Source organism: Coregonus clupeaformis, chromosome 7 (assembly GCF_020615455.1).
Source record: "Coregonus clupeaformis isolate EN_2021a chromosome 7, ASM2061545v1, whole genome shotgun sequence".
NCBI lineage: Eukaryota > Metazoa > Chordata > Actinopteri > Salmoniformes > Salmonidae > Coregonus > Coregonus clupeaformis.
The window spans coordinates 41,687,736-41,708,743 of record NC_059198.1 but is presented as its reverse complement, the minus strand read 5'-3'; the positions used below and the strand labels follow the sequence as shown (position 1 = coordinate 41,708,743).

General features: G+C 44.2%; 1 protein-coding gene across 1 annotated transcript; it reads right to left on the bottom strand.

Annotated features, from left to right (window-relative positions):
- Positions 1-42: 42 nt before the first annotated feature.
- Positions 43-9,535, bottom strand: LOC121569193 (serine/threonine-protein kinase RIO3). Its single transcript, XM_041879952.2, has 13 exons — positions 9,210-9,535; positions 8,654-8,772; positions 8,137-8,279; positions 7,568-7,675; positions 7,252-7,361; positions 6,386-6,529; positions 4,779-4,906; positions 2,766-2,948; positions 2,134-2,293; positions 1,871-1,951; positions 1,653-1,742; positions 1,239-1,346; positions 43-931 (listed from the first exon to the last, which is right to left on the bottom strand). Exons 1-13 carry the CDS (start codon positions 9,243-9,245, stop codon positions 818-820), a joined length of 1,524 nt encoding a protein of 507 aa, XP_041735886.1. The 5' UTR covers positions 9,246-9,535; the 3' UTR covers positions 43-817.
- Positions 9,536-21,008: the final 11,473 nt, after the last annotated feature.

Sequence of the window (21,008 nt, the reverse complement as noted above, 5' to 3'; positions counted from 1 at the left end):
TGCTCCATTTGTCCAGAGCGAAGCAAAATGACAAAGCATAAATTATTTTTACCATTTATTTCCACCATAATATTGCAATTACAGAGAGCACACAAACATGACAGCTCCATTGTAAGTACAATGGACCTCATTGTATCTTGGGAGACAATGACAAACAATTAATTGTGTGTCTTCATTCACAGCACCTTTTCATGATTAAAATATTCACTGATACTTTGGTTTCTTCACCAAAATGTTGGATGACAATTTGTTCCATTCAGAACATAATGCAATGCTCTTTTCATTCGAGCTCAGTTTACTCGTGAATATAACTTGTTCATAATGTCATTAATGCTGGTTACTAATACCCTCTAATTTCAAAAGCAATTATTGTGTTTGCATGTAGATGCATTATCTGTCATGTATCCCCTCAGATGTCCCCATCCATTCCATCTACAGCCGTAGTAATGGAATGAGATGTTGACATTTCATGGAGGTGGTTGGGAGCCTTTTTAGCCCACTGATCCATCTGCAGCCGTAGTAATGGGATGAGATGATGACATTTCATGGAGGTGGTCGGGAGCCTTTTTAGCCCACTGATCCATCTGCAGCCGTAGTAATGGGATGAGATGATGACATTTCATGGAGGTGGTCGGGAGCCTTTTTAGCCCACTGATCCCAGTGTAGCCTATGACACCATCTTGGGATGCAGCGACCTTTCGACCTCTTGCATACCTCATTGTGAGAGACCATGGGGGGGGGTTTACTCGACCCATTCTCTCAAACAATCAACCAAACAGGTTCCATGCAGCTATTCATGGTGTCTAATATCTCATTGTTAATCATCCTCGTCGTGTAATAGGGGAGGCCCTCCGTCACTGGTGCTGAAGGTGTACATTTTCTTGCCCCTTCTCTGCACGTGGTCCTCATTCATCTTCTCCAGTGCCTCGATCTAGAAAACGACAACTTTGTATGAAAATGACTATTTTAATCCCAGGTTTCCTGGTAAGCACTTTGTGACGAATGCATTTGTGGCGCTTTATACAATTTAATGGATTGGGGTCAAAATCCAGTATAAACATCCCTACCCCAAAAAGGCACTTTAGTACATGATAGATGTTGCTGCTGTGTGAGACTATAGATAACGTGAGAGCCCACTTTAAAACAGCCTGAAAAAGGCATTTCTGTAAATTCAATACAACTACATGAATCACCACCAGAGAAATAAACCCCTCATATGGCCTTCAAGGTTTTCTGACCTGGGCAAGGAACTCTGCCTCACTGTCACCACTGAGCTGCAGCCCTGACACAACGTTGAAGAGCTCGTACACGTTCATGGCCTCAGACACCCCGCCCTTCTGGAAGAACTGCGTTGAAGAGATAAAAAAACGATATCTTGGTATTAAAACCAACAGCTTGTCACTGATACAAACACTGGTCTAAGAATAGTTTACATATTGGTTTAGACTTTCGCTCATTTTCCACCAACATTCATTGCATGTTTTGAGGTGTGGCAGCTAAATATATTATCCATTCAAATTTGACTGATAAAATTCACATCATTTTGATTGTTGTGACAGCAAATCAGGACTTTAGTCAGTATTTACTGTGAGCTATACATTATAACAGGCAAATTAAACCTACAGTACTTGGATAACTGTGAGCTAACTTACCGTAGCCACGTTCCTGCAGTCCCTGAACAGGAACTCATGGCTGTGAGGGTGATTGGGCTCGATGGACTGACTCACGTCAATCAGCCAAACCTTCAAAAGACAAGATGATTACATCACTCAAGGCACAATCTCATGCCTGGATTTCCAGTGTAAATATTAAGGTGTAGATTGACCCACCTGGATATATAACGGTTAGACGAAAAGGATGAATAGCGTACCTTGCCCTCATGCCACAGCATGTTGTATTCACTCAGGTCAGCATGGACGAGGTTACACTCCTGATACAACTGTTGCATCATCTGCAAGGCCAGACAGACATCCAGGGGTCAAAATAATCCAGAATAATGATATGGTAAACTCTCTGGATACTCATCACTATGGAACTAGCGCTTACAACCAGAAATATTAGTAAAACGTATGCAACTATATACCAATAGAACCATGTCTATATTAAAGTGCATAGTGGCAAAGCTGCACTTACATGAACCACTTGGTCATAGGCCCTCTTCATGTCCTCAGAGCCCAACATGGCCTCCTTCAGTTTGGGAGCCGGCACATGGTCCTTGCCGATGAACGACATCACAAGGATGTGCTTCTTCAGAACCACCACCTCGGGGCATGGAATGTCAGCCTTCTTCATACTGATGAATTGAGTTTAGATTAAATCAGGTGGATTGGTGTTGGTCCATATACACTGAGTGTACAAAACATTAAGAACACCTTCCTAATATTGAGTCGACATTGTGTCAAGTTGGCTGGATGTCCTTTCAGTGGTGGACCTTTCTTGATAAAACAAAAACCTAACAGCGTTGCATTTCTTGACACTCAAACCGGTGCGCCTGGCACCTACTACCATACCCTGTTCAATGGCACTTTTGTCTTGCCCATTCACCCTCTTAATGGCACACATACACAATCCATGTCTCAAGGCTTAAAAATCCTTATTTAACCTGTCTCCTCCCCTTCAGCTAAAATGATTGAAATGGATTTAACAAGTGACATCAATAAGGGATCATAGCTTTTACCTGGATTCACCTGGTCAGTGTGTCATGGAAAGAGCAGGTGTTCTTAATGTTTTGTAGACTCAGTGTAGGTGACATCGCCACCACCCACCGTGCCAGGTTGTGCATCTCCTTCTCAGCCCACAGGCGGATGATCGTGCGGGGGTTCAGCTTGCTGAAGCGGTCTATGAAGCGGTAGTCATCTTTGATGTACTTGTCACGGTTCTTGAACTCGTTGAGTGTGGTCTTGAAGACCTTGAGCACACACTCATCTGGGACAGCATTCTTCTCCATGCTAGGAGAGGACGAAAACACACAAAACAGTATTGAAACCCTTAGAAACTTCAACTTAATTAACAGAGACATTTAGGGAAGTAGTTCTGTACCAAAACATCTACAGTGGGGGAAAAAAGTATTTAGTCAGCCACCAATTGTGCATGTTCTCCCACTTAAAAAGATGAGAGAGGCCTGTAATTTTCATCATAGGTACACATCAACTATGACAGAAAATGAGAAAAGAAAATCCAGAAAATCACATTGTAGGATTTTTAATGAATTTATTTGCAAATTATGGTGGAAAATAAGTATTTGGTCAATAACAAAAGTTTCTCAATAATTTGTTATATACCCTTTGTTGCCAATGACACAGGTCAAACGTTTTCTGTAAGTCTTCACAAGGTTTTCACACACTGTTGCTGGTATTTTGGCCCATTCCTCCATGCAGATCTCCTCTAGAGCAGTGATGTTTTGGGGCTGTCGCTGGGCAACACGGACTTTCAACTCCCTCCAACGATTTTCTATGTGGTTGAGATCTGGAGACTGGCTAGGCCACTCCAGGACCTTGAAATGCTTCTTACGAAGCCACTCCTTCGTTGCCCGGGCGGTGTGTTTGGGATCATTGTCATCCTGAAAGACCCAGCCACGTTTCATCTTCAATGCCCTTGCTGATGGAAGGAGGTTTTCACTCAAAATCTCACGATACATGGCCCCATTCATTCTTTCCTTTACACGGATCAGTCGTCCTGGTCCCTTTGCAGAAAAACAGCCCCAAAGCATGATGTTTCCACCCCCATGCTTCACAGTAGGTATGGTGTTCTTTGGATGCAACTCAGCATTCTTTGTCCTCCAAACACGACGAGTTGAGTTTTTACCAAAAAGTTCTATTTTGGTTTCATCTGACCATATGACATTCTCCCAATCCTCTTCTGGATCATCCAAATGCACTCTAGCAAACTTCAGACGGGCCTGGACATGTACTGGCTTAAGCAGGGGGACACGTCTGGCACTGCAGGATTTGAGTCCCTGGCGGCGTAGTGTGTTACTGATGGTAGGCTTTGTTACTTTGGTCCCAGCTCTCTGCAGGTCATTCACTAGGTCCCCCCGTGTGGTTCTGGGATTTTTGCTCACCGTTCTTGTGATCATTTTGACCCCACAGGGTGAGATCTTGCGTGGAGCCCCAGATCGAGGGAGATTATCATTGGTCTTGTATGAGGTGTGGACAGAGTGTGACTGTTTGAGGTTGTGGACAGGTGTCTTTTATACTGATAACAAGTTCAAACATGTGCCATTAATACAGGTAACGAGTGGAGGACAGAGGAGCCTCTTAAAGAAGAAGTTACAGGTCTGTGAGAGCCAGAAATCTTGCTTGTTTGTAGGTGACCAAATACTTATTTTCCACCATAATTTGCAAATAAATTCATTAAAAATCCTACAATGTGATTTTCTGGATTTTTTTCTCTCAATTTGTCTGTCATAGTTCACGTGTACCTATGATGAAAATTACAGGCCTCTCTCATCTTTTTAAGTAGGAGAACTTGCACAATTGGTGGCTGACTAAATACTTTTCCCCCCCACTGTATTAAACAGATATTAAACTGTATTACAACTATGGCTAATAACATATGGTAAATAAAGCTACTGCTATAGAATCTGTCAATGATTATGTCATCACAATGTAAATGTCATGCCATAACCTTAGGCAACCAGAGTTGGGGAAATTTCTATTCAGATCTGACTCATCATTAGGCAGGTAACAACACCTTTAGGCCTTCGGTCAATCAACCTTTGGTCAGCCAATTCAAGGTGTGGGTTCTTGCGACATAACTTGTAACGATGACACCCTCACCTTCCCCCATTTGCGTGGAACACCACAGACTCCTTCCCGGTGCTGATGCAGCCGTTGATGTTCTCCAGAATGCCTGCGTTCACCATTTTGTACATGAGCAGACGGGTCCTTGGGTCCACTGCTTGTTCCTGTGAGAGACAAGGGGAGAAAAAAAAATGAAGGGAAAAAAAAAACAAAGCATGAAAGAGGATCAGGAGGAGAGAATTAGGAAAGAATGAAAGTACATTCAAATTATACAGATCTGATTGTATAAGCCTTAGCATAGTGTTATTTTGAAATTCAAAGACTTCTACAGTGAATTTTGCTACTTGTTAGTGCTGAGCGATTAGTGCTTTTTGAAGTCGGTTCGGTTTGATAATTTGTTTATAATCACGTTTTCGATTACGGTTTCGATTATTTGGTTTGAATGCTGTAACACAGAATAAAACAATTAATACAAGTCCCCATGATGGTGGTGACAGCCCATGACTGCTTATCACTCATTTACAGTGGTGGAAAAAAGTAAAGGTAAAGATACCATAATAGAAAATGACAAGTAAAAGTGAAAGTCACCCAGTAAAATACTACTTCAGTAAACGTCTAAAAGTATTTGGTTTTAAATATACTTAAGTATCAAAAGTAAATGTAATTGCTAAAATATACTTAAGTATCAAAAGTAAAAATCATTTCAAATTCCTTATATTAAGCAAACCAGACAGCACAATTCTTGTTTATTTATTTATTTATTTACAGATAGCCGGCACTCTCCAACACTCAGACATCATTTACTAAATGAAGCATGTGTTTAGTGAGTCCGCCAGATCAGAGGCAGTAGGGATGACCAGGGATGTTCTCTTGATAAGTGTGTAACAAGTACTTTTGGGTGTCAGGGAAAATGTATGAAGTAAAAAGTACATTATGTTCTATAGGAATGTAGTGAAGTAAAAGGAGTCAAAAGTACAGATACTCCAAAAAAACTACTTAAGTAGTACTTTAAAGTATTTTTACACCACTGCTAATTTATTCACATAACTGAAATATTTTATTAAAGTAGTGTATATTACATTTGTTTTACTTGACTATTATTTTATTCCAAGTCATCATCTCATCTCTATAGAGCTGCTGCCTATGCTGTCTGACAAAATCACTATTTTGTAGTTCTTCAAAGTAAATAAGGCATACTTTTTATGACTGCTGAATACCAACTATCAATCACTTAGATCATGTATTTTTAGGTAGAGATACCTCGCGAAGCAACAGCTGCTCTCTATATACCCTCACGATTGCGCATTCTGCCTCTTCCGTAGCAGGCATGAAAGAAACAGAGCGGACAAGTAGATGAGCAATGGATTATGGTCTTTGTAGTTAAATTACCAAGTTTTATGCACTAAACTATGTAGAATATTGGCCAGTTGGAAACTACAACTCCCTATTACATCGCACAGTTCAGGCTGGATCTGATTTATCTCTAGAGAAACTGTGCAATGTGCACATTGAGCTCACAGAAAAAACACAAATGAAATCGAATTCAAATAACTGAACCAACATCAGTCAATTTGTTGTTTAAAAAACAAAAAATAACAGAAATGTTGGTTAATCGCTCAGCACTACTATTTGTATAAACTCACAGCAGTGGAGTGCTCCTTCTTCTCATGCAGCCGGGCACTGCGACGCTGCTCGGAGTAGCAGTGTTGCTTGAGGGAGTTGTACACCTGGTTGGAGAGCTTCAGGTCCATGCCAAGCCCATCTCCCACATTGATCTCTGGGGCAAACTGGGAGGACAAGACAGAGAGGGAGATTACAAAATGGCTGACAGTTCAGGATATGTCCACTTCAGTGTGTATGAACATTAAGCCACACATTTCAAAGCTAATGGAGACAACTGCTAACGACGTTAAATAGCCATGTATCTTTCTCAGTGTTGGGGAGTAGTGAACTACATGTAGTTCAACTAGTAATATAACTACATTTAGTAGCTTGGTGGTAGTTGATCTAAATCCAAATCTAGGTAACGTTTTCAGTAGTTAATTCCTTTTTTTGCCATGTAGGGGTGTAGCTAACTACTGGAACTACACATTACTTTTTTGCAAAAAATAAAATATGGGTGTCGGCAATAATAGCATTTATTTTTCATTATCAGTCCTGCCTAATTCTCACTTCAAACAGTTTGTGTGTTTAACAGGCTAAATTACACATTCTATTAACATATGACCCCAAAGTGATCGGTTTTTGCAATTGGTAGTCTATGACATTTTAGATTTAGATATGATAATTTTTCACTAAGTAGTTTGGATGTAGTGAACTATTTTATCAAAATAACTTTAGTTAGGTCAAATATATGTTTCTTAAGGGCAGCTTTAGTGTAACTTAACTTCTTCCAGTGTGAAGTAATTGGTATCTTGGTAAAATATATTTTCAGAGTAGCTTCCAACACTGGACTGTCTATTGAATAATGCTGTACCAAGCCAAAAGGTGATCTTGTTGTCACTCTTACATTGTCCATGCGTGCAGTATTCTTCCTGCCACACACAACCTCATCGTGCTTAGTAGTGATGTTCTTGCCTTTCCCAGTAAAGCCTCTCCTTGGAGTTGTCGTGGGCTTGTCTGGAATACATTAAACAAAAGTTAATATAGAAAGTTGAACTATTGCTTTAATATAAACAGCCACCAGTCACCAATATCATGAAAAGACTAACAGCCACCAATATTCTATGCAGCAAGACGTTGTCCTGTTACATGTATACAGTAGATGTATAGGGCCTAGCTGCAATACTAATATAGGGGTAAAATGACAAAGGGATAGGCTTTACCAGCTTTGTAGGGGTCGTCACGACTATCTTGCCAATCAACTTCATCCTCGGCGCTGTCGCTGTCCTCGTAAGTGTGCACCATGCGATAGTTCTCAAAGGAGATGGACACTGCAACAGTATATACCAATCATTGCTCAAATTCTTCATATTCCCACTTGATTCCTTTTTACACTCCAGAAACCTGGTTATGTTTATTAGAGTATCAAACAGAAAACATTTTGCTACTGAAAATGAAAAAATGTCTGTTTTCTTTCATTTGGTGCCTAAGGAACACAACCCTTCATAGGGTTGTCACAATACAAGTATCGCGATACTACGATACCAGTTTTTCCATGGCAAAAAAAACAAACTCTGGGGTCCTAGAAAACCTACTTTATGTAAAATTGTGGATGCTATAGCTTGCAAAGTAAACAAATGTGACTTTAGGTGACAACATAATGCTCTTTGTTTCCAATAAATTAAATCTACTTCCTGTTTTGATTCATTGCCACGATAGCTCAGAGTATCGCGATACTGGTATAGCAACAACCCTTGTATGGTTTTAATACAGGACTTGTCCATAGGCTTACGTTTGCTATCCCCATTGAACTTCTTTTCTTCTGTGCGCAGCTGGGTGTCAAACTCCTTGTCAAACTGCATCTGCAGCATCTGAGCCAGCATCAGATCACTGTCTGTCTCTGGCTCCTCACCGGCATCCAGATCAGCGCTGACACTAAAACAGAGACATAGGATATCGGCCATAAACATCAAATCAAATTTTATTTGTCACATGTGCCGAATACAACAGGTGTAGACCTTACCGTGAAATGCTTACTTACAAGCCCTTAACCAACAATGCAGTTCAAGATACATACCTCTCAAAAATAACCCAATGTCAGTGTGGTTTGACTTACAATTAGGTTATTAGGTTTGCCCATTAAATTGTTAGGAGCATATATAGTGTGCAACTTTTCTTTCTTTACAGTGACACTAACAATTGACACTGAAGTGCACACTGGCTAGAAAATAGGGTGAATATGTCATTCAAATGTCCTTACGAGTTAATGAGAATCAATAACACAGACAGGTGATACTGATGGGACTTACTTTGAGAAATCAGGGAAAGCATTACTTTCATCATCCAGTTGCTTGGCCAGCTGCTCGCTCATGACGTCAGTGAAGGAGCAGGGAGACACCACCTTGGTTGTGGTTGCGCCCCATGGACTCTGAAGGACCATTCATTCACATTATTAGTTAGGTAATGACAATACAATACAACAACAGGATGCATCCATTTGCTAACATATCCATGTACCATGTGCTTGAATAAAACAGTAACCAATGTCACCCATACTGTCAATTTAAAAAAAGCCAGCCATGCCCTGATTTGTCTGACTAGCTCGAATTAGCCAACGTTTGAAGCATGTCAGCCTGTTAGCGAGTATCAAACTTGGCTGGTATTGATTGATAAACGGCTGAATTAACTACCGTTAGCTAGCAAGTGCTAGTTAGATCAATTCATTTATAGCTGTATTTAAAACTAGGTCATGTTACCTGCCCTCCCCAAGACAAGCCATTTAAAGGCTCGGTTTTTGCCACGACCAGGGCCATTTTACATGTCCAGAATGTCGGACTGACTAGATAAGTTAACTAACCAACTCACCTTTGGTACTTCTGCAGTGATCGCTATTTGATCCATGACAGCAGTATACAGACAGTCAGATGTTGGGCTTGATCGTTAATAATGTTTGCGCAAGGACACGTTTAAAAGGCAGAGCTACGTAGAAAACCGTTTGCTATGATGACAGTCTATTTTGTTAGCTTCCTGAATTAGACACTTTAATGTAGATTTGTTAGCTTAAGTCAAATGATTATGATAGGATTTAAAAGTGAATTAACAGAATTTTAACAAGTCATCACGACCTATAGCGCAAATTCTCTGACTAGCGTTTCCCTTTACGTCTTCTTCTTCTTCTTCAATTAGGTTTTAAGGGCGGTTGGCATCCAATTTGTTGCATTACCGCCACCTACTAGACTGGAGTACAACTCCCTTATATTTTGCTTGAAAAATAAAATAAAATAAAGAAATACCCTACCATCTAACACTACACTCACAAATTCAAAATTATTATTAATAATTAACACCACCCTTCTCCACTATTTAAATATATTCATTCCTACCTCATGCCCTCAACCTGAAATGATGGGACATCACCACTTAACACTCCCTGTAACTCTTCTGATGTCTAGTCTCGCACACCCCAATACGTTTTCCTTTCTGAATAAGGAAATTACGTAATCAATCCCTCTTCTTCTTCTGTGATATAACGGCGGCCCACAAACCAACGTTAAAGGTGCATGCCGCCACCTATTGTGCTGGAGTGTGTGGTCAATCACGGTTTACAACATTTCTAAATCCTCCTACCTAACTCAGTACTTCTGAGAAAATATAAAAGAGCCCTACTACCTTCTAATAGACCCTCCCCCATCCCCAGAATCCAGGCTAGTGATTGCTTTGCAATGCTTGCAGTTAGCCACTGATTCCTTCCAAACCACTCATTGTTGAATTTGCGATTTCCAACTTGTTGAGCACCGATACGTTTTATCTATAATTTTTCTTCATATGACAAGGATTAAAAAGGATTTGCCAGTGGATTGTTGACTTGATTCATGATGATGACTGCTAGCTAAGATTTTGAAAGTATGATGTTGACATGATCAGTCCAATCAAAGCTACTGTAGATATAACGTGATTTGACGTCATTTTATCTGTGGCCAATGACCTTGAGCCTTCTTGGATGGGCACTTCTAATGTAACTCTATGGCAGCACCCAAGGGGCTTGAATTTTCGAGCTCTACCCTTAGATTTGGCAGTGACATAGTGTCCCCATGAGTGACAGAACACTGAGCCAATCACGGCGCAACTAGAGAACATTACCAACCCCTACGCTCCGTATTTTCCGCTGGCTGCCCAACCACCACAGAAAGCACTGAGCTAGGCTGAAACACCTGCATTTTGTAGCTGCCTAGCTCAGGAAAGCAAAAAAGAGACCATGTTTGTATTGAGGCTTTATTAACTCAATTATTAATATTTTTTTTATTTCTGTCACGATCGCTAGACGGAGTAGACCAAGGCGCAGCGTTGAAAGCAAACATACTCTTTATTGTGATCTCACGAACAAAACAACAAACGATAACGTGACGTCTATGGTTTAACACAAACCACACTGGAACAAACCAAACGGAACAAGATCCCACAACTATTGTGGGAAAACAGCCTCTATAAATATGGCTCCCAATCAGAGACAACCAGCAACAGCTGACACTCGTTGCCTCTGATTGGGAACCACTCTGGCCAACACAGAAATACACTACATAGAATATACACACCCTGGCTCAACATATAGAGTCCCCAGAGCCAGGGTGTGACAATTACATTGTTTGCAAACTGATATGTGACAGGTATTAATGCCAAAATAACATGCATAACAGGCAACCCCCCCCAAAAAAAATTATATTTGTTTTATTTTATTTATTTTTAGCTAAAAATGTGGGGCTCAAAACAGGTGGGGCTCTGCCCCATCTGTCCTGAATGACAGGTCGCCACTGGCTGGGACCCAGCGGAATCTCACGACTACACCCATTCTCTCAATTCTCCATAATAACATTAATACTGTCACACCCTGGTTCTGGGGACTCTATATGTTGAGCCAGGGTGTGTAAGTTCTATGTGTTTTGTTCTATGGTGTATTCTATGGGTGCTATTTCTATGTTGGCCAGAGTGGCTCCCAATCAGAGGCAACGAGTGTCAGCTGTTGCTGGTTGTCTCTGATTGGGAGCCATATTTAAACTGTCTGTTTTCCCTTTGTGTTTGTGGGATCTTGTTCCGTTTGGTTTGTTTCCGTGTCGGTTGTGTTAGACCGAGGACGTCACGTTTTCGTTTTGTTGTTTTGTTTGTGCATTCAATATATAAATAAAATATGTTTGCAACTAACGCTGCGCATTGGTCTACTCCGTATAACGTTCGTGACAGAAGATCCCACCATACCAGGACCAAGCAGCGTGTCCAGGAGCAGGCAGACTGGACATGGGAGGAAGCGCCGGGAAAGGAGCTGGAGAGGTTGGCGATGGCCCAGGTGGGCAAAGTGTGGTCCTGGGAGGACATGCTTGGGGGAAAAGGGCCATGGGCTAGGATTAAGGCCCTGGCGAGAGAGGAGCAACGGCATCAACAGTGTCGTCGTCGGACGGACGAGAGGCAACCCCAAAACATTTTTAGGGGGGGGGCACACGGCATGGACGACGGGGCTGACGGAGGCAGACAAGGGGCGAATTCAGAAGGCCACCAGGTTACGGGAGCCATTGGTGAGAGGAGGGAAGGAAGATGTAGAGGCGCGGCGAGAGGTACTGAGGTGTATTGCCAGTCCGGTCCGGCCCGTTCCTGATCCCCGTTTAAGGCCAGTGGTGTGTGTTCCCAGTACGGTCCGGCCTGTTCCTGCCCCTGGCACCAAGTGTACGGTGCGCGTCGCCAGCCCGGCCCGGCCTGTTCCTGCTCCTCGCACCAAGTGTACGGTGCGCATCGCCAGCTCGGCCCGGCCTGTTCCTGCCACTCGCACCAAGCCTACGGTGCGCGTCGCCAGCCCGGCCCGGCCTGTTCCTGCCACTCGCACCAAGCCTACGGTGCGCGTCGCAAGCCCGGCCCGGCCTGTTCCTGCCACTCGCACCAAGCCTACGGTGCGCGTCGCCAGCCCGGCCCGGCCTGTTCCTGCCACTCGCACCAAGCCTACGGTGCGCGTCGCCAGCCCGGCCCGGCCTGTTCCTGCTACTCGCACCAAGCCTACGGTGCGCGTCGCCAGCCCGGCCCGGCCTGTTCCTGCTACTCGCACCAAGCCTACGGTGCGCGTCGCCAGCCCGGCCCGGCCTGTTCCTGCCACTCGCACCAAGCCTACGGTGCGCGTCGCCAGCCCGGCCCGGCCTGTTCCTGCTACTCGCACCAAGCCAGGGGTGCGAGACGTCAGCCTGGTAAGGCCCGTTCCTGCTCCACGCACCAAGCCAGGGGTGCGCATCGTCAGCCCGGTCCGGCCCGTTCCTGCTCCACGCACCAAGCCAGGGGTGCGCATCGTCAGCCCGGTCCGGCCCGTTGCTGCTCCACGCACCAAGCCAGGGGGTGCGAGTCGTCAGCCCGGTAAAGCCCGTTCCGGCTCCACGCACCAAGCCAGGGGGTGCGCACTCGTCAGCCCGGTCCGGCCCGTTGCTGCTCCACGCACCAAGCCAGGGGTGCGAGTCGTCAGCCCGGTAAGGCCCGTTCCGGCTCCACGCACCAAGCCAGGGGTGCGCATTGTCAGCCCGGTCCGGCCCGTTGCTGCTCCACGCACCAAGCCAGGGGTGCGCGTCGTCAGCCCGGTCCGGCCCGTAGCTGCTCCACGCACCAAGCCAGGGGTGCGCATCGTCAGCCCGGTCCGGCCCGTTCCTGCTCCACGCACCAAGCCAAGGGTGTGCGTCGTCAGTCCGGCACAACCCGTGCCTGGGTCACCGGTGCCTGGTCAGGTACCGGTCAGCTGCTCCACACCGGAGCTGAAGCTATCCGCTCCTACGATGTCCAGTTCAGCTCCAGCCAGCGGGGCCAGACCGGACCAGGGGCGCTACGGGGGGATTATTAGAGGGTGGTGGTCTAGCCCGGAGCCGGAACCGCCTCCGAGGAGGAATGCCCACCCAGCCCTCCCCTGGTTTGTTGATGTTCAGGCGCGGTCGCAGTCCGCGCCTTTGGGGGGGGGGTACTGTCACACCCTGGTTCTGGGGACTCTATATGTTGAGCCAGGGTGTGTAAGTTCTATGTGTTTTGTTCTATGGTGTATTCTATGGGTGCTATTTCTATGTTGGCCAGAGTGGCTCCCAATCAGAGGCAACGAGTGTCAGCTGTTGCTGGTTGTCTCTGATTGGGAGCCATATTTAAACTGTCTGTTTTCCCTTTGTGTTTGTGGGATCTTGTTCCGTTTGGTTTGTTTCCGTGTCGGTTGTGTTAGACCGAGGACGTCACGTTTTCGTTTTGTTGTTTTGTTCGTGCATTCAATATATAAATAAAATATGTTTGCAACTAACGCTGCGCATTGGTCTACTCCGTATAACGTTCGTGACAAATAACTCCAATAGTAAGTCACTCCTATTAGATTTACCAGATGATAAACTATTCAATACAGACAGAGAATCTGAGCATACTATAATTCTAACAGGTTGTACGTCCTCCACCCACTGGAGGGCAACTATTATCGCCAACAGTTCAACTGAGTATACTGACAGTTCATCTGTTAGTCTTCTACATATCTGCACATCAAATTCAGGAACGTAAACGCCTGCTCCTGTGCGCCCACTATCTGGGTCCTTGGATCCATCTGTGAAAAGCGGTAAAAAAGCATAACAACTTCTACCAATGTAATTGTCAACCAGTTTCCCTATATCACTGACTTCTGACCAATCTTTCCTTTTCTCTACCAAGGTTTGATTAACAACAGGATCTGGGAGTCACCATGGAGGAACATCCCCTATCACCACAGAAGGCCAACCCAATCCTTCTTCGAAAGGAAACAAGCAGGTTAAACCATCGCAAGGCGCAGTGCTGCCACCTACAGTTCAATGTGTTTCCCTGTTCTTGCCCTGCTCAGCCAAGTCCTTTACTTGTATATATATATTTTTTAAAGTCCTTTGTCCTGCAATTTTGTTGTAAAAATGTATGTTATACTTTTACCAGCATTTGTTTACAATATGAGCCTAAAATATTGTTTAAAAAAAACTCTATAAAAACTCAGGAGACAGTAGTGGAAGGCCACCCCTAGTCAAAAAATCCTATAGGATTCCCGACTCCCCCCTCTCATTCTATTGATTTCAACGTGATAACAATATGAGTGATTTACAAATAAGTGTTGCGTTTCTCTTTCCGTTTTGGCGACCCCCAAATCAAAATGCACCACTCCAAAATGTAGCTGGTTGTCTTCAGCAGGTTGTCCTCTAACTAGTGATGTAATCAATATTTCCAGTTGTGGTTTTTGCATCCTGTTAGTTTCAACAGCTCATACAACCTTATTTCCCCCCTAATCAATATGGGTGATTCATTGCCACTTGTCAAAACAACAGGGTTTTTGGTGCACATGCAGTTTATAAGGTGCTCGTTAAAAGAAATACAAGCAATATGATTACTATTGTGGCACATGTATGTGTAAGTAGTACATTTTCTGTTTTGGTTTTCAATAAAATCAGAAACTGTTTATTGATTATTGAGTTGTACACTTCAAACTATTGTGGGGATCTAGATGTGATGCCTAGCTTAGAAAGAATGCATTAATGATTAAACATAATGGGTTTGTACTGTACTGATATAAATTGTTTCACATAACAAGCTGTGATTCATGTGAGGAACGTTAGGGGGTAGGATGAGATAAGAACTTGTGATTCTCACAGACACATACACGAACACTGCCTCTTTGTTAAACTGCGCTCAAGGACGTGTACTGCAAAAAGGTGCTGACTCGAGACGGGTATGATGATAACAATTTATGCCTGGCAACAGTGTGCAACGGTAAAGCGCCAAGGGACTGGGACCAGCCTGTGCGCCAACGATTGGCTGAGTAAGTCTAAACCACGCTCAGTCTCTACTCTGATTGGCCAGCAGGGAGCGGGAACTATCTCTGTCAGAGTATTTGAAGAAGAGCCTGTAACAATGGATCAGTTCTCTGTCTGCCCTGCGTGGTATTTCAGTGAGCCCGTGATCGAACCATCATACTTATCATACATACATTTTGCATATAATAAATTTAGCTTGGATTGAATATCTCTTGATTATGTTTTCTCTTATTCCAATACCAGATTTGAATTACGCTATTTCTAACAATTGGTGACCTCCGACTGTGATCTGGTAGCGGAACTTCGCTGGAATTCATCCAGCCCATTGGACATCGCTGTCGTCGGACGGTGTGTTTCACAAAGTGCCCGGCTTCTAAAAACAGGTAAGCAGACACCTATTGTTATGTAACTAAAGTTCTGCACATTGGCTTTATCCAAATTAATTTTGTGAAGCACCTGTTTGATGTAAGTGAACCCTATTGTACTATAAATAACGATTACAGTATACTACTTCGATTTCATAATATACTATGCAAATGTTTGATAATTGTGATGGTTAAACCCATGGGAATTGTATGATCATCAGTGCGAGCTATGACTGAGACTCATAGGAGGTACTTTAAATAGATAGGCAGTGCGACGCTATGGCACATATCAGTTCAGACTAGATATTACTAGGTTCATAGGAGGCACTTAAAATTCTTTAAGAAAGGGGTGACGCTATTGACACGTATCAGCAAAGGCTAGGTACGGCTAAGATCAGAGGGGCACTTTAGAGTATAGAGTGTTGTCGTATGCATGAGAGTGTGAATGATAAACCTGTATACCTTGATAGAAAACTAATTGGGAATTAAAGACGTCTGTGGCTGTCCAAACTGTATAATTTGTGAATAACTGTTGGGTTTGTGGTTGCTTAAACCGTATAACCCGTTAATAACAATTGGGAACATAAAGGTTAAAGTGATGAATGGCTAGTGTGACTGAACTGAAACGTTTGAGCTGATATGATTGAACTGTGGCGTTTGATGTTTGACATAGCATAATACTGGTTTTGAATAGTTGTGTTGAAGCAATTTGGTTTATTATTTGATTTAATGTTTGATGTTCGACATAGCATAATACTGGTTTTAGGTGGTTGGGTTGAGGCTATTTGGTTTGTTGTTTGATTTAACGGTTGATGTTTGACCCTGCAAAATACTGGTTAAATAATTAGACTGAAATAATTAGGTTTATCGTTGAAATATAAAGTAGAGAATATTTACATTTGCATTTTTTGTCATTTAGCAGACGCTCTTGTCCAGAGCGACTTGCAGGAGCAATTGGGGTTGGGTGCCTTGCTCGAGGGCACATCGGCAGATTTTTCGCCTGGTCGGCTCGGGGATTGAAACCGGCGACCTCTCGGTTGCTGGCACGGTGCTCTTGGTTACTAAGCTGCCTGCCGGCCCATATGAGTTTAAGGTTGTGCCGTTGTTTGATCATGTGATAAGGTTTAATGAGTAATCGGACCATTACTAATGTGGTTATGGAAGTAATGTATAAATAGTGGAGAGCCAATAGGGGGCTCCATTGAACTATTATGTTTTGTTGGGCATTTCGGTGGCATGAGGTGAAGTCTGTGTGTATGAGTGAATTCAACGGCTGGTGTGGGTGGTGACCGGATGCTACGGAGTGTTTGGTTTGGTGATGTTGAATGGACGATTTGTAGCGTGTTTTGGGGTTAAATAGGAGACTCACTTATTCAATAGAGAATGGGTGAAGGGAGAGATAGCATTACTTTGTGTTGCTAAATGAGGTGAGAGCTAGTGCGATTTTCATTTGGTGACGTCACTTGCTCTATGAACTGGAAGTATTTACTTTGAAAGCATTGCGGAATGTGTGGAGTGACTGGCGATGTATGTAGAGGGTCCCGGGTTCGAACACAGGTAGGGACAGTGGGTAAAGCTTTCGCATTGGGGCTATAGACCTAGATTACTACGTGCATTGAGAAATGTGAAAGGTTGAATTAGATAGCTTAAGTAGAAGTATTCTAGAAAGGTCTATGAAAATATGTTACAAGGTCCCCTTGCGCCTTCCCCGTTGGATAGAAAGGAGCAAGGGGAGGGGTGAGCGATAGTTCAAATGATAGGAATATCATTAAATGTATGCTTATCAACAATAGCAAGTATTTGTTTTATTACTTAGGGCCTAATCAGAGAGAACAGTTAAAGAAACTGAATAGCGAACTGAAATGGCGATAGAGCTGTGAAAATTGAGTTGAGGACAAAGAAGAGTAATTTATGGCTCTGGTTAAACTATAGTAATGCAATAGGCTACAATTATAACATTATCAGAAAAAGGTACAATTTAATGTGAAATAGTTATTACAATTATTATGAATAGTTATTACAGTTATTATCATTGATCCAGTAATGATAGAAGGATAGTAGAGGAAAGGCAAGGGATTAAATCTCATTTAGGGAACGAAGAAGAGTATGAAGATATATTAGGGAGAAAATACTATTAACTGAGGGATAAAAAACGTTTAGCTGAAAAAAGAAAACAGGAATAATTTACCTTACACCCTAATATAGACATTGCATTGAGTGGTTTTATGGATTAGTTATGAGGAATTAGATTGATACAAACAATTATTGATGGGTTAGGACTGGGGATATCTGTATCATGTTTTGTGTGTACTACCATCTTTAGATTACTGATGGTAATTGAAGGTTAACAAAAATTATAACCAGGAGAAAGATAATTAGCTTATCTCATTGGAATGTTGCCCAGGGCTAGGGGGAGCAGTAGTGAAGTTAGGCAGTATTTAAGTGGGGCCTGGCTATTTGTGGTTGTTGTTTTTCAAATGGGGTTTTTCAAACAAAAAACAACACACCTAGTATGATGTTTATAAAGCCTTGTTGTTTCAATTTTGGGGGGTTTTCAGCAGGTCAAGGGTGATAGGTCTTGGAGGAGCACGCACAGTGAATTTTATGGAGTTTTTCGGTTTTGCCTGAGTTTGGGGTATATATGATTTCTTATGAGAATGAATGTCATGAGGACTTAATGAACACTTGGGATAAGTAACATTTATGAAATATTTAGAATAATGGTAATGTTTGGTATACTATGGGATGGAACAGTTCGTTGAATAATTTCAATTGCCTCTGAACTCTGTTTTAACTTTCTGGTGTTAATTCATCATCCACACTGGTAAATTCTAAAGGCATGAGAGGAGGACTTTAGGATAGTTTATTTTACTAAGTTGAGGGTAATTTATAATACTGAAAAGTGTGGAGAAGATTATAATTTGGTAATAATATATATGATTTGAACCATAAAATAACAGAAGAGAGAGAGAGAGCTTTCCCTGAATGAGGGATACCTGTTGCTAGTCAATTGTACTAATCTTGGATTACTTTTAAGGGATAGAAGTAAATTGAGGTATTATCAAATGTTGTCATTTAAATTTCATTTTTAGTATGCTTTAATAAACAACAAGTTGGTATTTGAAACTAAATTAATGCAATGAGCTGAAGTAATCAGAGGAAGGCACAATCTAATGCGAGACAGCTATTACCTAGATCATTTATTTAGTAATGAGATCAGTGTCACGGTTTCGGCCGAGGCTGCCTCTCTCCCTTGTTCGGGCAGGCTTCGGCGTTCGTCGTCTCCGGAATTCTAGCTGCCACCGCTAGATGTTTCATGTTCGTTTGCTTTTGTCTGTTTGTTTACACACCTGTTTCTGTTTTGACGTAATTAGTGTCCTATAAGTTTCTCGTTGTGTTTGTCTAGTGTTGTGTGTGATTGTTTCCGTCAGTGTTGTGTTTTGCTCGGTTGAGCGTATTGTCTCCACTGTGCTGGAGCTTATTTTTGCACTTGTGTGTGCACCGTTACATTTTGTCGCACCTGTTAGTGCGCATTTACCTTTCGCCTTCGTGCGGGTTTTGCTGTCGGGCTTAGTTGTCCTGTTGACTGTGTTGGGCCAGTAATACAGCCTTTGGAACATTCAGTCTGCGTCCTGCGTTTGATTCCTACACTACACCTACAACACGCCCTGACAGAATCACACACCCCAACAATGGAATCAGCAGGAGCCGAAGCAGCCCAGACGAGACTGGAAGCCCAGGTTCGGGACCAGCAAGAGCAGCTCCTGCAGATGGGGACCGCCCTGCAGGAGGTGATTACCACACTCCGAGGCTGGGGTTCGCCTCCACCGCCGCCCGCCCTGCCAGCACCATCGGCCAGCCCGCCCATTCCAGCGCCGGAACCTCGAGGAGTCCGACTATCTCTCCCGAGGGCCTACGACGGGACCGCGGCTGGGTGTCAGGGACTCCTGCTCCAGGTAGAGCTATACCTGGCCACAGTGCACCCGGCACCTTCAGGGCATGAGAGCGTGTCCGCCCTGATCTCCTGCCTGGCCGGAAAAGCGTTGGAGTGGGCCAACGCGGAGTGGAGGAAGATCGGCGCCACGACGATTACGTACACCGAGTTCTCCCGCCGCTTCAGGGCGGTGTTTGACCATCCCCGGAGGGGAAGCGGCGGGGAGCGTCTGGTCTTCCTCCGGCAGGGGAGGAGAAGTGCCCAGGAATTGCGCTCGAATTCCGTACTCTAGCGGCAGATGCAGGGTGGAATGATCGGGCCTCATCGATCTATACCGATGCAGCCTACGAGAGGACGTCCGTCGGGAGCTGGCTTGTAGGGACACCAGCCTCACTTTCGACCAGCTGGTTGATATGTCCATCAGGCTGGATACCTTGCTGGCTACCCGCGGACGTCCTGCGGAGGGTCCGTCCATTCCACCCTCCAGCGTCTCCGAGCCTTGTCCTATGGAGCTCGGGGCGCTGGCGCTAGAGAGAGGAGGAGTCGGCAGGCTAGGGGGTCCATCCACTGCACCAACTGTGGTCGGGGAGGACACACCGCGGCTAGGTGCTGGGGATGGCCTCCTAGGGGAGATGACGACAGGTCCCGCACTGGGGATTCCCTCCAGGTGAGTAGGCGCCCCACTCACCCAGAGCTCACTGTTGCCCATTTTTGTATGCCTGTACGTTTTCCACAGGTAGCACCTCATTCCCAGCATAAGGCGCTGGTAGATTCAGGCGCAGCTGGGAATTTTATTGATAAAAAGTTTTGTTTAGCGTTAGGGATTCCCCTCATTCCTGTTGATGTTCCTTTTCCCGTTCACGCCCTAGATAGTCGTCCGTTGGGTACGGGCTTAATCAGGGAGGTCACGGCGCCACTTAGGATGTGTGCGCAGGGGGATCATCAGGAGATGATTCAGCTGTTCCTGATTGACTCTCCTGCGTATCCGGTGGTGCTGGGCATGCCCTGGTTGAGTACCCATAACCCAGCGATTTCGTGGCAGGAGAGGGCTCTGATGGAGTGGTCTGCTCAGTGTGTGGGTAGGTGTTTGGGCGTTTCCGTGAGGGGCTACCTCGGTGGAGAGTCCAAACCAGGTGCCCGCATTGCACGTTCCACCTGAGTATGGGGATTTGGCTATTGCGTTTAGTAAGGCGAGGGCGACGCGGTTGCCACCCCATAGGCAGGGGATTGTGCGATAAACCTCCAGGCAGGAGCTGCGCTCCCACGGAGCCATGTGTATCCTCTGTCTCAGGAGGAGAAGAAAGCTATGGAGATTTACATAGACGAATCGCTGAGACAAGGATACATACGGCCGATCCACTTCCCCAGCGTCATCGAGTTTCTTTTTCGTGAAGAAAAAGGATGGTGGTTTGCGTCCGTGCATCGATTACCGTGGTCTCAATCAGATTACGGTGAAGTATAGTTATCCACTCCCGCTGATTGCGACCATGACTGAGTCGTTGCATGGGGCGCGTTTCTTCACGAAATTAGATCTCAGGAGCGCGTACAACTT